Source organism: Ovis aries, chromosome 3 (assembly GCF_016772045.2).
Source record: "Ovis aries strain OAR_USU_Benz2616 breed Rambouillet chromosome 3, ARS-UI_Ramb_v3.0, whole genome shotgun sequence".
NCBI lineage: Eukaryota > Metazoa > Chordata > Mammalia > Artiodactyla > Bovidae > Ovis > Ovis aries.
In genome coordinates, this window is record NC_056056.1 from 11,259,653 (window position 1) to 11,272,148 (window position 12,496).

The window sequence follows — 12,496 nt, forward strand, 5'->3', positions numbered from 1 at the left end:
CTTATTTAACTTATATGCAGAGTACATCATGAGAAACGCTGGACTGGAAGAAACACAAGCTGGAATCAAGACTGCCAGGAGAAATATCAATCACCTCAGATATGCAGATGACACCACCCTTATGGCAGAAACTGAAGAGGAACTAAAAAGCCTCTTGATGAAAGTGATGAGAGTGCAAAAGTTGGCTTAAAGCTCAACATTTAGAAAACTAAGATCATGGCATCTGGTCCTATCACTTCATGGGAAATAGATGGGGAAACAGTGTTAGACTTTATTTTGGGGGGCTGCAAAATCACTGCAGATGGTGATTGCAGCCATGAAATGAAAAGACGCTAACTTCTTGGAAGAAAAGTTATGACCAACCTAGATAGCATATTCGGAGAAGGCAATGGCACCCCACTCCAGTACTCTTGCCTGGAAAATCCCATGGACAGAGGAGCCTGGTAGGCTGCAGTCCATGAGGTCACTAAGAATTGGACACGACTGAGCGACTTCACTTTCACTTTTCACTTTCCTGCTTTGGAGAAGGAAATGGCAACCCACTCCAGTATTCTTGCCTGGAGAATCCCAGGGATGGGGGAGCCTGGTGGGCTGCCGTCTATGGGGTCGCACAGAACCGGACACGACTGAAGCAACTTAGTAGCAGCAGCATCAGATAGCATATTAAAAAGCAGAGACATTACTTTGCCAACAAAGGTCCATCTAGTCAAGGCTATGGTTTTTCCAGTGGTCACGTATGGATGTGAGAGTTGGACTGTGAAGAAAGCTGAGCTCTGAAGAATTGATGCTTCTGAACTGTGGTGTTGGAGAAGACGCTTGAGAGTCCCTTGGACTGCAAGGAGATTCACCCATTCTAAAGGAGATCAGTCCTGGGTGTTCATTGGAAGGACCGATGCTAAAGCTGAAACTCCAATACTTTGGCTACCTCGTGCGAAGAGTTGACTCATTGGAAAAGACTGATGCTGGGAGGGATTGGGGGCAGGAGGAGAAGGGGACAACAGAGTATGAGATGGCTGGATGGCATCACTGACTCGATGGACATGAGTTTGGGTGGGCTCTGGGGGTTGGTGATAGACAGGCCTGGCATGCTGCAATTCATGGGGTCGCAAATAGTCGGATATGACTGAGCAACTGAACTGAAGTAACCTAGAGATGATTTCAAGTGTTAAGGATTTACATAGGTTATGTGTAAACACTATGCCATTTTATATGAGGGCCTTGAGCATCTTTGGATTCCGGTGTCCGTGAAGGTTATAGAACCAATCCCCTGTGGATGCTTAGGGATGGATGACTGTACTCATTTTGTGCTAGATTCTGTAGTAGGTACCAGGAATGTAGAGATGAATCAAATTATGTCTCTGTTCTTGGGATGATTACAGATCCATGGGCAGGCAGGCATCCAACATGATGAAACTACAGAAATTCATAGGATTAGAACCTTTAGGGCAGGTAAGAATTGGAGATTTCTTGGAAGATATATATGAATTAGCTGAGACTTAAATAGTTCATGGAAACTAGCCAGGCAGAAGGAAAACAGTACATGCAAAGGCACATTTGGGAAATTGCAAATAGCACTGTTCGTTGAGAGCATTGGGAACATGAACAGGGAAAATGGAGAGGTTGACAAGAGGTTTGATCAGGAAGCCTCTCTTAACTTTGGGAAGGTGATTTATTCTGAAAGAAATTACAGATTTACAGATTTTAAATGGGAGTATATGGTTTGATTTGAATTTTAGAAAGCAGCCAGAGTGGAGAATGAATTTGGGAGGGGAGAGGTGGAAAGGACCTTCTGAGATGGCGCTAGTGGTAAAGAACCTGCCTGCCTGTTCAGGAGACATCAGAGATGTGGATTCAATCCCTAGGCCTGGGAGATCCCCTGGAGGAGAGCGCGCAGGAGAGCAGTAGAATCCCCTGGGAATCCCCTTGGACAGAGGAGCCTGGTAGGCTACAGTCCACACGGTTGCGAAGAGTTGGACATGACTGAAGTGACAACACACACATGCCCGGTGGAAGGAGGGTTTCCCAGGTGGCACTGGTGGTAAAAGAAACCACCTACCAATGCAGGAGACAGATGTGGGTTCAAGCCCTGGGTTGGGAAGATCCACTAGAGGAGGGCATGGCAACCCACTCCAGTATTTTTGCCTGGAGAATCCCTTGGATAAAGGAGTCTGGCAGGCTACAGTCCATAGGGTCGCAAAGAGTCAGACACGAATGAAGCAACTTCGCCCACATGCACACAAAGTGGAAAGGTAGGAAAAAGATAGCTAACAAGCCAGACCTATAAGGAGGCTCTCAAAATAAGCCAGATGAGAAATAGTGGTGGCCAAGAATAGGATGGTAGAGATGAAAATAAATGTATGAGTTGGGGAGGGGGAGACAGTGGAGGATAAGATGGTTGACGGCATCACCAACTCAATGGACGTGAGTCTGAGCAAACTCCTGGAGAGGGTGAAGGACAGGGAAGCCTGGCGTGCTGCCGTTCATAGGATCACTGAGTCGGACATGACTTAGTGACTGAACAACAGCAACTTTATATTGCTGCGCATACACAGAAAATACATAAAGTAGTTTGATGTACCCGTGTACCCAGCCTCAACAATAATCATCATCCAGTGACTAATCTTATCCCATCCATGTCTTTACCTCCCTCACCTCCCCATGTTACTTTGAAGCATTCCAAAGTATCATCTCATCCATAAGCATTGCAGTATGTATCTCTAGAAGATTTTTTTTTTTTTAATCTATAGATTTCTCCTCAATCTCTTTTTCCCCTCTCTAAAGTTTACAAGGTTGGGTGATTTGTCTTGTTGAATTTACCACAACCCAGATTTTGCTGACTGGCATCCTTCTGATGTAGATGAGTGTGTTTCTCTGAAGCCTATAGTACTTTTATTTTAGTAGTTGGATATAGAGGCTTGATCATCTTCAGATTCTACTTTTCTGGCAAGATACTGAGTTCTTCAATCAGAAGATACATACCTCTTGTTCTCTCTCTCTGTTATGTTAGTAGCTGTTGATGATCATTATCTAGGACCCATTATTTCATAGTAGCATTCTAATTCCAGTATTTCTTGTTCACGTTTCTACAAAGAGAAATTTTTCCATTGCTGTTGATTACCCTATGCTGTATTTCATTTAGGAAAAGCAAGGTAAATACTTGATTCTTTCCCTTTTTAATATTTAATAATTTTCAAAAGGTTGTGTTAATTCCCTGGCATCCTTCAGTGGTGACATTGTTCAGTTAATTGCAGTTATTCTTTTTAAAGGATATTCAGATTGTTTCATGTTTGGTTAGAGTGGCTGATTTAGTAGCTTTTGAGGAGACAGGAAAGACAGGAATGATAGGTTTTGAATGTAAGTGGGGTAAAAAGGAGAAAGGAGTCAGAGTTCCAGGTTTTGGCTTGGGTTGTTGAGGCTGTTCACACTGAAACAACTGAGAAAGAGGAGCAAGTTTCAAAGGGCATACATATTTGGACATGTCTGAGGTGCATATGATCGATGCATCTTGGAGATGCCCAGAAGGCAGTTGGATAATAAGATGTGAGGCTCAGGAGAGCAATCCATGAGTCCTGGACCCAGGATAGAGCTCAATTGCTATGTGAAATTGACTCATTTGATTATGTGTGTTATATCTTATTTGATAGAAATTAGTCCCTCTGCCAGCTGAAACTACACTGTACGCCAAAGTAAGATTATTAAGCCCTGTTGCCTTCTCTTTTCTGTGTGCTTATCTTTAGAGAGTCAGGTTCAATCTCTAGTAGAGCAGAAAGGACAGAACTGGTTGTAGGTAGGATTGCCGCTTGTCCGGTTTACAACCGGTCCTTTTGGTTTTCAGATTTATTACAACCAGTCCCTCAATTAGAGGAGAGCTCTGTGTATGGGTAGGATTTACTGGAGTTGGAATTGAGGCTGGGTGAACTGGTTTTGGCTTTGCAGGAATAGCCTAGGGCAATCTTTTTGTGAAATTTGTATTCCTGAGGATTTTATTTCCCTCTCCCGTGTTCCTGCTTTCTGAAGCAACTCCTTTCCTTCCTTCCTGTAATCAACAAAATACTCACTGAGCGCCTGCTTGTGTCAGGCACTGGGCATACGATGGTGAACAAGAATAAGGGGCACAGTCCTTGCCTTTATATAGCTTGGAATCTAGGAGATACGTGTATATATTATGTATGTTAATCAGAAGATCATTAGCAACGTATCCTTCCGTACTAATACAGGAACTCAGTAAATAGGACATACTGGCCAGAAATCTTTTCTTACCAGTGCTGGATCTTCTTTATTGGAAGATAAGGTGTCAAGTTTACAAATGAGAAAACATATTTAAAACAAAAGGCCTTTGAAATGGAGCTTGTTTAGGGGGAAAAAAATCTCCTCTGAAGAAAGATGGAAGAGGTAGAAAACATGAAAATGAAAGTAGACAGTGAATGCACTCTTAAGTTTAATTTAAAAAAAAAGCTGCACACCACCTGCTCACCTACACAACATACATACCAAAAGCCTTCTAATTGCCTGCTACATGACGCATGCTAAACACAAGACTGTGCTCTGAAATTACCAAAGCTTTACTCTTTGGGGTAATATTCAGACTATAATGAAGATATTGAGTTGGCCAAGAAGTTCGTGTTTTTCTGAAATACCTTACAGAAAAACCTGAACAAACTTCTTGGCCAACCCCATAGAACTGTGAAGTAAAAACAGTAGGTAGTTTGTATTATCATGATATACTTAGGGATCCAGTCATGTGCGACTCTTTGCAGTCCCATGGACTCCTACCAGACTCCTCCATCCATGAAATTTTCCAGGCAAGAGTACTGGAGTGGGTTGCCATTTCCTTCTCCAGGGGATCTTCCCTACCCGGGGATCGAACCCAGGTCTCTGGCATTGCAGGCAGAAATGCTTTATCCTCTGAGCCACCAGGGAAGCCCCAGGGATCCAGGCAGCATGGCAACAGAGTGTGGTTTGACTTGGTCTGATTTGAGGGCTGGGAGGATGGAGTGTTAGAATATCTCACAGTGGAGCTGATACTTAAATTGAGTCCAGAAAGATGAGTAGTTGCTAGTGGAAGCTATAAGAAAGTAGCAAGGGGAGTTATTCCAGGCAAATGTTATAGCTTAGCATATTTGCACTACAAGTGGGTTAGTATGGCAGGAGTGATGGTTATTTGTAGGGAGTAGTGGTAAATGAAGCTGGAGAGATCAGCAGGGGCTAGATTGTAAAGGGCATTGGGATTGTGGATTTTTATGTTACAGGGAGCCTGGGAGCTGTTGACTAGTACAGCTCATGCTACAGTTTTTATCTTGCATACCTTTGTTCACAGTCCTCACTTACACAGAAGTGAGTTACTCGTAGGCAGAAAACTCTTCCTGTGTCATCTGACCATTTTTTTTTCATACAGTCAGGCAAATACATGGATAGACAAATGAAACAACAATGAGAAGTCAGGGCCTAGGCCAGAGTCTATGCAGAAACTACTGGGTTTCAAGTGGTCTTCCTTTTTAGGGGTATCAAAGAAGAAAGGCTGTCTGGCCATTTGCCCAGCCCCCAAGTCTTGCTTTTTACCGCTGTGATCTTTTTTACTTCATTTATATATGTTGCTTAACAGCAGTTTGAGTTGTTGCTATATTCAGAGCTGCAGTATTTTGTTTGCATTAAACTCTGGGCTTAATTGTGAAAATGGTAGGCAGAGGTTCCATATGGGTTGAATAAGTCGCAACTAGTTTAGACTTCTCAAGAGACAGAATAGTTGGCTGTGTTTATGTTTATATGTTGTATATCTGTTTCTTTTCTTTTTTTTTCAAAGGGACTGATTTATTCATACTATAATCTGTGATACTTTAAAAATTTATGTACAATATCCTGACTGGAGAATTATGGAGATTTTTAAAAGGAGGGCTCACTCTTCTTTCCCGGTCTTCAATTTGTGGGTGGAAAACTGATCTAATTAAAAACTCGACTCATATTTAAATTTACTTGATTGTTTCAGAAATGTCTTTTTACAATCGATTTGTTCAAATCACAGTCAAAGTACATACAAGGTACATACATTGCATTTGCTTATACTTATAAGGCTGTTCTCTTTTCAAAATTGCCCTTGATTTTTTAAAAAATATTACCAGGGCTTCTTTGCTTCTCGTAGACTTTTTCTAGTGGCAGCGAGGGAGGGCTCTTCTCTAGGTGCAGTATGCAGGCTTCTCATTGTGGTGGCTTCTCTTGTGGAGCACAGGCTCCAGGCACTCAGGCTCAGTAGTTGTGGCCACATGAGTTTAGTTGTCCCAAGGCATGTGGAATCTTTCTGGACCAGGGATCAAACCCATGTCCTCTGCATTGACAGGCAGATTATTAACCACTGGACCACCTGGGAAGTCCAAGATTATTCTTACACCCTGCAGTCTTTTTTCTAGCCAGTCATGTTACTCTTCTTCATATAGGTTTAGTTCCTGATTTTGTATCATAAGCATTAAAAGTCTTTTGTGATTCTTTTTCCTTCAAGTCCTGAAATGCCTTTCCTGCCTGTCTACATGTTGAACACCAAGGTTCAGCTCCCTCTGTGTGGCATGCCACTCCTCTGTGTGGCATGCCACTCCAATCTAATCAATTTTCTTTCATCCATTTCCCTGACACGTAGATCTAAGGTAAGAATATCATAATGTTCATTTCTGTCAGTTCAGTCAGCATAGTGCCTAGTTCATAGGAGACACTCAGTGAATGTTTGTAGGATTGGATGAAAACCCTTAGTCCTTAGTTTCTAAAATATTTTTAGTTTGTGGCTCTGGATTATTTTTTGTTTTTGTTTTTTTTTTCCCCTGAACTATGGACTCCTCTTTCCAACTCCAGGAATAGATGGCAAAAGTAGAAATCATATTTAAGTGTATTCTTGGTTGCTCCTGTTGTTTTCCTGAACTTGAGAGCTTTGCTTATTAGTCTCAGTTAGTATGGTCTTCATTTGGCTGTGTTTCATTATTCATGTTTAGTTGAGTTAAACTCCTGTCCTTGTCATAAGAAATGTCTGCAATCAAGCATCTGACAGATGAAAACTGGAGACCTTGGGCTTTTGTTTTTTTTGTGGTTTTTCAAGTTTAAAAAGAAATTTAATATGTTTTCTGCATAATTCTGTTTTTCTGAAATGGATAGAAATATTCTAACTAGTCCCTCTCTATCAGTAGTCACATGGCTTTCACTTTGCATCAGACTATCATTGAAACTTCTTGAAGGCAAATAAGGCTCAGATGATTCCAGTGATTGTGTAGCCACTGGAATTGCTATCTTTTGTTTTACTTTGAAGGACTGAACATAATACATCTTGATTACCCCTTCAGCTTAGAAATCTGCCGTCTTCTTTGAAAGTTTCCATTTGAATAAACAAACATGAAAATAATGTTGAATAGTGGCATCTAAAAAGAGGTTTTGTTGTTTTCTTTCCAAGATATGTGGCATTATGGAGGAAATGAGGGACCTAGAATATTTGGATTTCTTCTCAAGTGGTCTGATGACTTGCTTTTTTCCTTTTCTTGGGCCTCAGTTTCCCCATCTTTAAAATGAAAGTGAACCAGTTTCTTGCAAGGTTAACCGAGGTTCTGCTGTTCATAATTTGAACTCAGCTTTTGAATTCTGTTAGATATGCAGTATGCAAATATTGCAGGTGTTGGTTGGATGTAAAATTTTTTTCTACATTACAGAGCTAGTATTAGCAAGTAGAAAATGTTGCTGATTTCTTACTCTTTCCTCTCCTTCCCACTGATAAATTCCATGAATCCTTTTAATCTATTTAAATGATTTTTCTTGACTGTAGTTGTTTTAACAATCTTGGGAGCTTGAGTTTAGATTTAAGGTTTGTCTTTTGCATTCGCATGGTGACTAAGGTGCATGTTCATGTTCTCTGCCTTTTCCTCCCAGTAGAACTTAAAAAGGGCTCTCGAAAAACTTGTGGGACTGAAGATATTGAAGAAATACGACTCTATCTAAAGATAAAACTTACCTGCCTTAAACGATGTTAAAGATTTGTTCTCAGGCTTTTGGGTACGTCAAGGATTATTAGTGAGACCCACTACCGCGTTCAGTCCCTGGGTCAGGAAGATCCCCTGAGGAAGGAAATGGCAACCCATTCCAATATTCTTGCCTGGAGCATTTCATGGACAGAGGAACCTGGTGGGCTACAATCCATGGGGTGGCTAAGAGTCAGACACGACTGAGTGACTAACTTTCACACCCTTTAAAATCAAGAATGCTGCTCAGTCCTGATATTAGTAGATTAACCAGTAGCTCTCCATTTTATATTTTCCTCCAAAGGTTGTTGCAGTAAAGCAGAGGTTTACTACACTTTATTAATCTCTTGTCTGATTGAGAATAGGAATGGGAAAGCTGGTTGATGTGTTTCTGTTGGAGTGAGGTGCGTGATGGCAGTGGCAGAAAATTTATTATTAGGCAGGCAAATTATAACGTTTTCTCCTCTAAATCATTGGTTACTTTCCCTTTAGGCCCTACATTGTAAGGTGACTTAGTGTTCTCTCTCTTGGTTGGGAAATCCCTCTAGTGATAGTGGTAGCAATATTTGCCATTCAATTATATGGCTGCCAGTGACATATTCCACTCCCACCCTCAAAAAAGTCTCCTTTTTTATGGAATACTGCTGTAAACTGTGCCTAGCCTTTAAGTTATTTCCAAGGCTAGCCTAGACATTGAGGAAGATTATAGGATGAAACACTGCGAAGTTAAAAAGCATTTATCCCTGGCAACTGGTCTCTCTTTGATCATCCCACCTTCTCAGTGGAACTTGCCCTGATGTTGTGTTCTGATATCTGAATGGATAGCTGAATGTTTGACATCATGTGTCATTAGCATATGGCTCTGATTTGCCAGCCTCTGCAGATCTGTGGCAGTGTTTGAGCAAGTATCCACACACCTGGTATGATGCGCTCTGCCATGTGTTACTGGTATGATTCACAAATCAAGGAGGCATAGCATAATGATTGCTTAATGTCTTAGGAGTTTTACAGGAATGAAGCAAGAAGCTTACTTTAAAGATTTACACTCTTGACTAGAAATAGGGGATGAAATTTCTAACCTTTACTTTCCAAAAGGATTTTGCAGACCTAGTTCCCTCTCTCCACATTATTTCAAACTAGTGTGTATAGCCACAGCATGAAGGGGCCAGAGTTAAAGTGAACCCTGCAAATAACTCAGAGCTTCACATTTTAATTTTCTCAGAAGAATTTGCCTTGTCATTGTTTATTATAATGACAAAAAGCAGGGACTGCCACTCCTACCCCTCCCAACACGTGCGTAACACGGAGTCTTTGTTTTTCTTTTTCTTCTCCCAAAGGTTCTAACTCTAAACTTTAAATTCAAATTACAAAAGAATATAATATAGCTCTTGAAAGAAAGGAGAGAAAAACCCCTACATACTGGAACTCTTTTAAATGAAAATAAAGTCCTTCTAGAATACTGCCTTTTAAGTTAAGAATCTCAGCTTTAAAAAAGACTGGAGGAGTATTTCCTACTAAATGTTTCCATAATAGTTTTCAGAGACATGGTAGGCAGTATTGTTAACTAAAGAAAATAAGTCTATCAGTTCCACTTAGATAACCTTTGGTAATAAACGAACTCTGTACACGTTGTGACCTTAGCGCCTGAACTTTCTAATCACATGACTGGCTTGTAAACTGACCTGTGAGGATGACTGTTGTAGTTCGGGCTAAGAGAGAGAAATTGGCCAAGTGTCGGAAGAGTGGTCATCAGGCTGGACTTGTCTTGTAATCTCCTTTTCTTCATGGCTGCAATAGAACTTCCTAACAGACTCCGAGAAGCATGAAATGGAGACATGGGAAGGTAAGGGAGCGGACTGTTTTGGTCTGAGCTCAAATCTAAGGTTTAGAAATTTTCTTTAAAGGTTTAGAGCAGATAGTAGCCTTGAAAGAAGAGAGAGGCAGTCCAGTTCTTTTTTGTGTGTGTCTTGGCAGAATTCAGCCAACAAGTTTTTATGTAAATAGCAACTGACTGTAAATGTTTTTAAATAAGAGAAAAGCAAGAGAGAACTGTAGTAAATTGGTTATTGTGATTGATGGTTGTTTTTTTTTAATGAGCAGAAGAAAGGAAAGAAAAAATGGATTGAAATTTTGTAGTGACTTGAAAAAAATCTTAAACTTCATTTTACATCACAGTTCTTAGGTAAAGTTTACATTTAAAAAAATTGTTCTGTTTACTTCTTGACAGACTTTGTTTATATTTTAAATTCCCTAATCCAGTTCACCATCTGCCAAAGCCTTATTTAGTACTGTTAATTATAGATAGTATTGGGGTCTTGAGGCCTTGATAAGGCAACCTCATTTCCTTTAGGGGAACTTAGATACTTTACGGTGTAAGACTAAGTCATTGCTAATTTCTTTTTAAGTGGACTGATTTTAAAATGGATATATTTTCTCTCTCTCTCTCTCAATCCCTCTGGCTGTCTCTCATTAATAGTAAGTAGTGTTGAATTTGTATGTTTGGAATAGGCTGTTGTGTGAGAAACCCCATTGTGCCACAACTTTATTATTTGGGCCAGAAGAGACATAGGCAGCTAAAGAAACAGCTAGAAAATGAATCTTAGTATTAAAGATTTGCTGTATTTGTTCACTGTGTTTATACAGAGCCTAAGACTTTACTAAAAGTTTGGTTTCTCATACGAATTACTGAGTTATAGCCAAAAGAGTTTCAGATTCTTTGAGGCACTTGGTATATTTCTAGGAATGACATTCATCTATGAAATGCTTTCTTAGCAAAGCTTCCCACCCCCTTGCAGCATGCCTAACCTCTGCCATAGGCAGCTTTGCAGTTTAATTCTTACTCTGAGGATGCATACGCTGGAGAAATGGGAACTTAACTCACAGTAAAATTCTTATTTATAGTAATACTTTATTGTAATGCTCCCTTATAAGTTCTCCCCCAACACTTTACCAGGATTGCTTCACTGGTTTTTATTATACGTTGGCGGAAACAATAAAGTTTACAGAAATTATCAATTACATGCGCGATCTGATATTTTTTATCTTGAACAACTTCCTCTTTCCCCCAGTAGGCACAGAAATTCTTTGTTAAACTAATCTGGATATACTAGCTTTTCCAGAAAGGAGTAGTTTACGAAGTAAGGTTTGCTTTCAATCCTTCAAGTAGCTTAGGTTTAAGCAGAGATACCAGAGCAATAGTTATATGAGTTTGGAGAGAATAGGTCTGGAGGATTTGGATATTTTTCTACCAGTTTGAATATGTTATTGGTATGTAGTCCACCCATTCTGAAAGAGAAAAAAATGTTTGAACATAAAGTTCTCCCTCAGTTCTTAATTAAATATTGAAACTTCAATTTTTCTTAGCTGTTCATTGGCAGAAAATAACTATGGTACTAAAACAAGAACTTTTATAAAACAAGTGAATTTTTAAAATGTCACCTGAATCACTCATACGAAATTCTAATAAAGCATAATGAATTAACCCTATTGAAGGAGGTCTTTGAAAGCTTAAAAAGCAAAAAGAAATCAGTGAAAATGCTACTGTAAAAAAAGAATTGCCTGGTTTTAGATATTGGGCCCTTGTCCATTTAAATTAACCTTTGTCACAGCTGGGCATACAAATGTTTTGTTTTAGTTCACAGAGGGTTAACTCTATTCAAGCTTTCACTGTGGCAGGCCTGATCTGTGGAGTCATACAATCTGGTCTTTCAGCCCTGCCAGTCGCTAGGCAGGAAGTCTTATTTCTTAAACTATCTTTCAGAATGGGGGGTTGGGATTTGGAGAAAGGTGGGTGGGGGAAGGGCCTTGGAGCATCTGTAAGGATCAATAACAGAGAGCAAGCCGCAGAGAGGCCATTGTGCACACTTCAAGATAGATGTAGCCCTTTTGCACGGCCCCTGCCTGGCAAGACAGACACCTAAAACCAAAACAATGCCACTGAATGAATTCCTTGTGAAAATAAGATTGCTGTTTAAAAGAGGAAAAGTCCTTGAGTGCCCTTTTAATGTTGGGAATATTCTCATTCCTCTACTTGCTGGGATCAGGCAACCCCCACTAGAAATAACTCCAAATTGATTTTTAAATGCCTTTTGTCCGTATGCTAATACTGTATTGAATTGGAGAGGGTGATCATTTTGGTCTTAGTCACGTGCGTCAAAGCTTTGAGTAAGTAGTCTTTTTTTTCCCCCCTTATTTTTTTTTTCTTTTTTTTCCTAACGTTTGTTTTACCTTCTCTATATTGGAGACATCATTGAAAGAATTTAAAAAAATTCAGCTAGGATTTGAGTAACACATGTGTGGAATCCTGCCCCCCTCCCCAACAGCTGGTATTGGCTCTTGAAACTTCAACTGAGCTAAACAGATGCTCTTAAGTGTTACTTTGAGATCATTTAAACCAGATTTGTAGCCACGAAATCTACTAAAATCACAGGTCTTATTTTAAAATACACTGAAGTTGTGATATGCTACATCCTAATGCACATTATATGGATGTTAAACAGAAATACCCGAAATAC

At 40.0% G+C, this 12,496-nt stretch overlaps 1 protein-coding gene across 10 annotated transcripts in view; it reads left to right on the plus strand.

Annotated features, from left to right (window-relative positions):
* The window catches only part of NR6A1 (nuclear receptor subfamily 6 group A member 1), a 218,063-nt gene that overhangs the window by 142,295 nt on the left and 63,272 nt on the right, over window positions 1-12,496 (plus strand). For 4 of the 10 annotated variants that reach the window (XM_042245713.2, XM_060413794.1, XM_060413795.1 and 1 more), the window contains exon 1: window positions 9,702-9,825. The exons of the other annotated variants lie outside the window; for them this stretch is intronic. In XM_042245713.2, coding sequence (XP_042101647.1) covers window positions 9,810-9,825 — 16 coding nt within the window. In that variant the 5' untranslated portion in view covers window positions 9,702-9,809. Of the gene's footprint in view, window positions 1-9,701; window positions 9,826-12,496 lie in introns of those variants that run through there. 10 annotated transcript variants of the gene reach the window in all.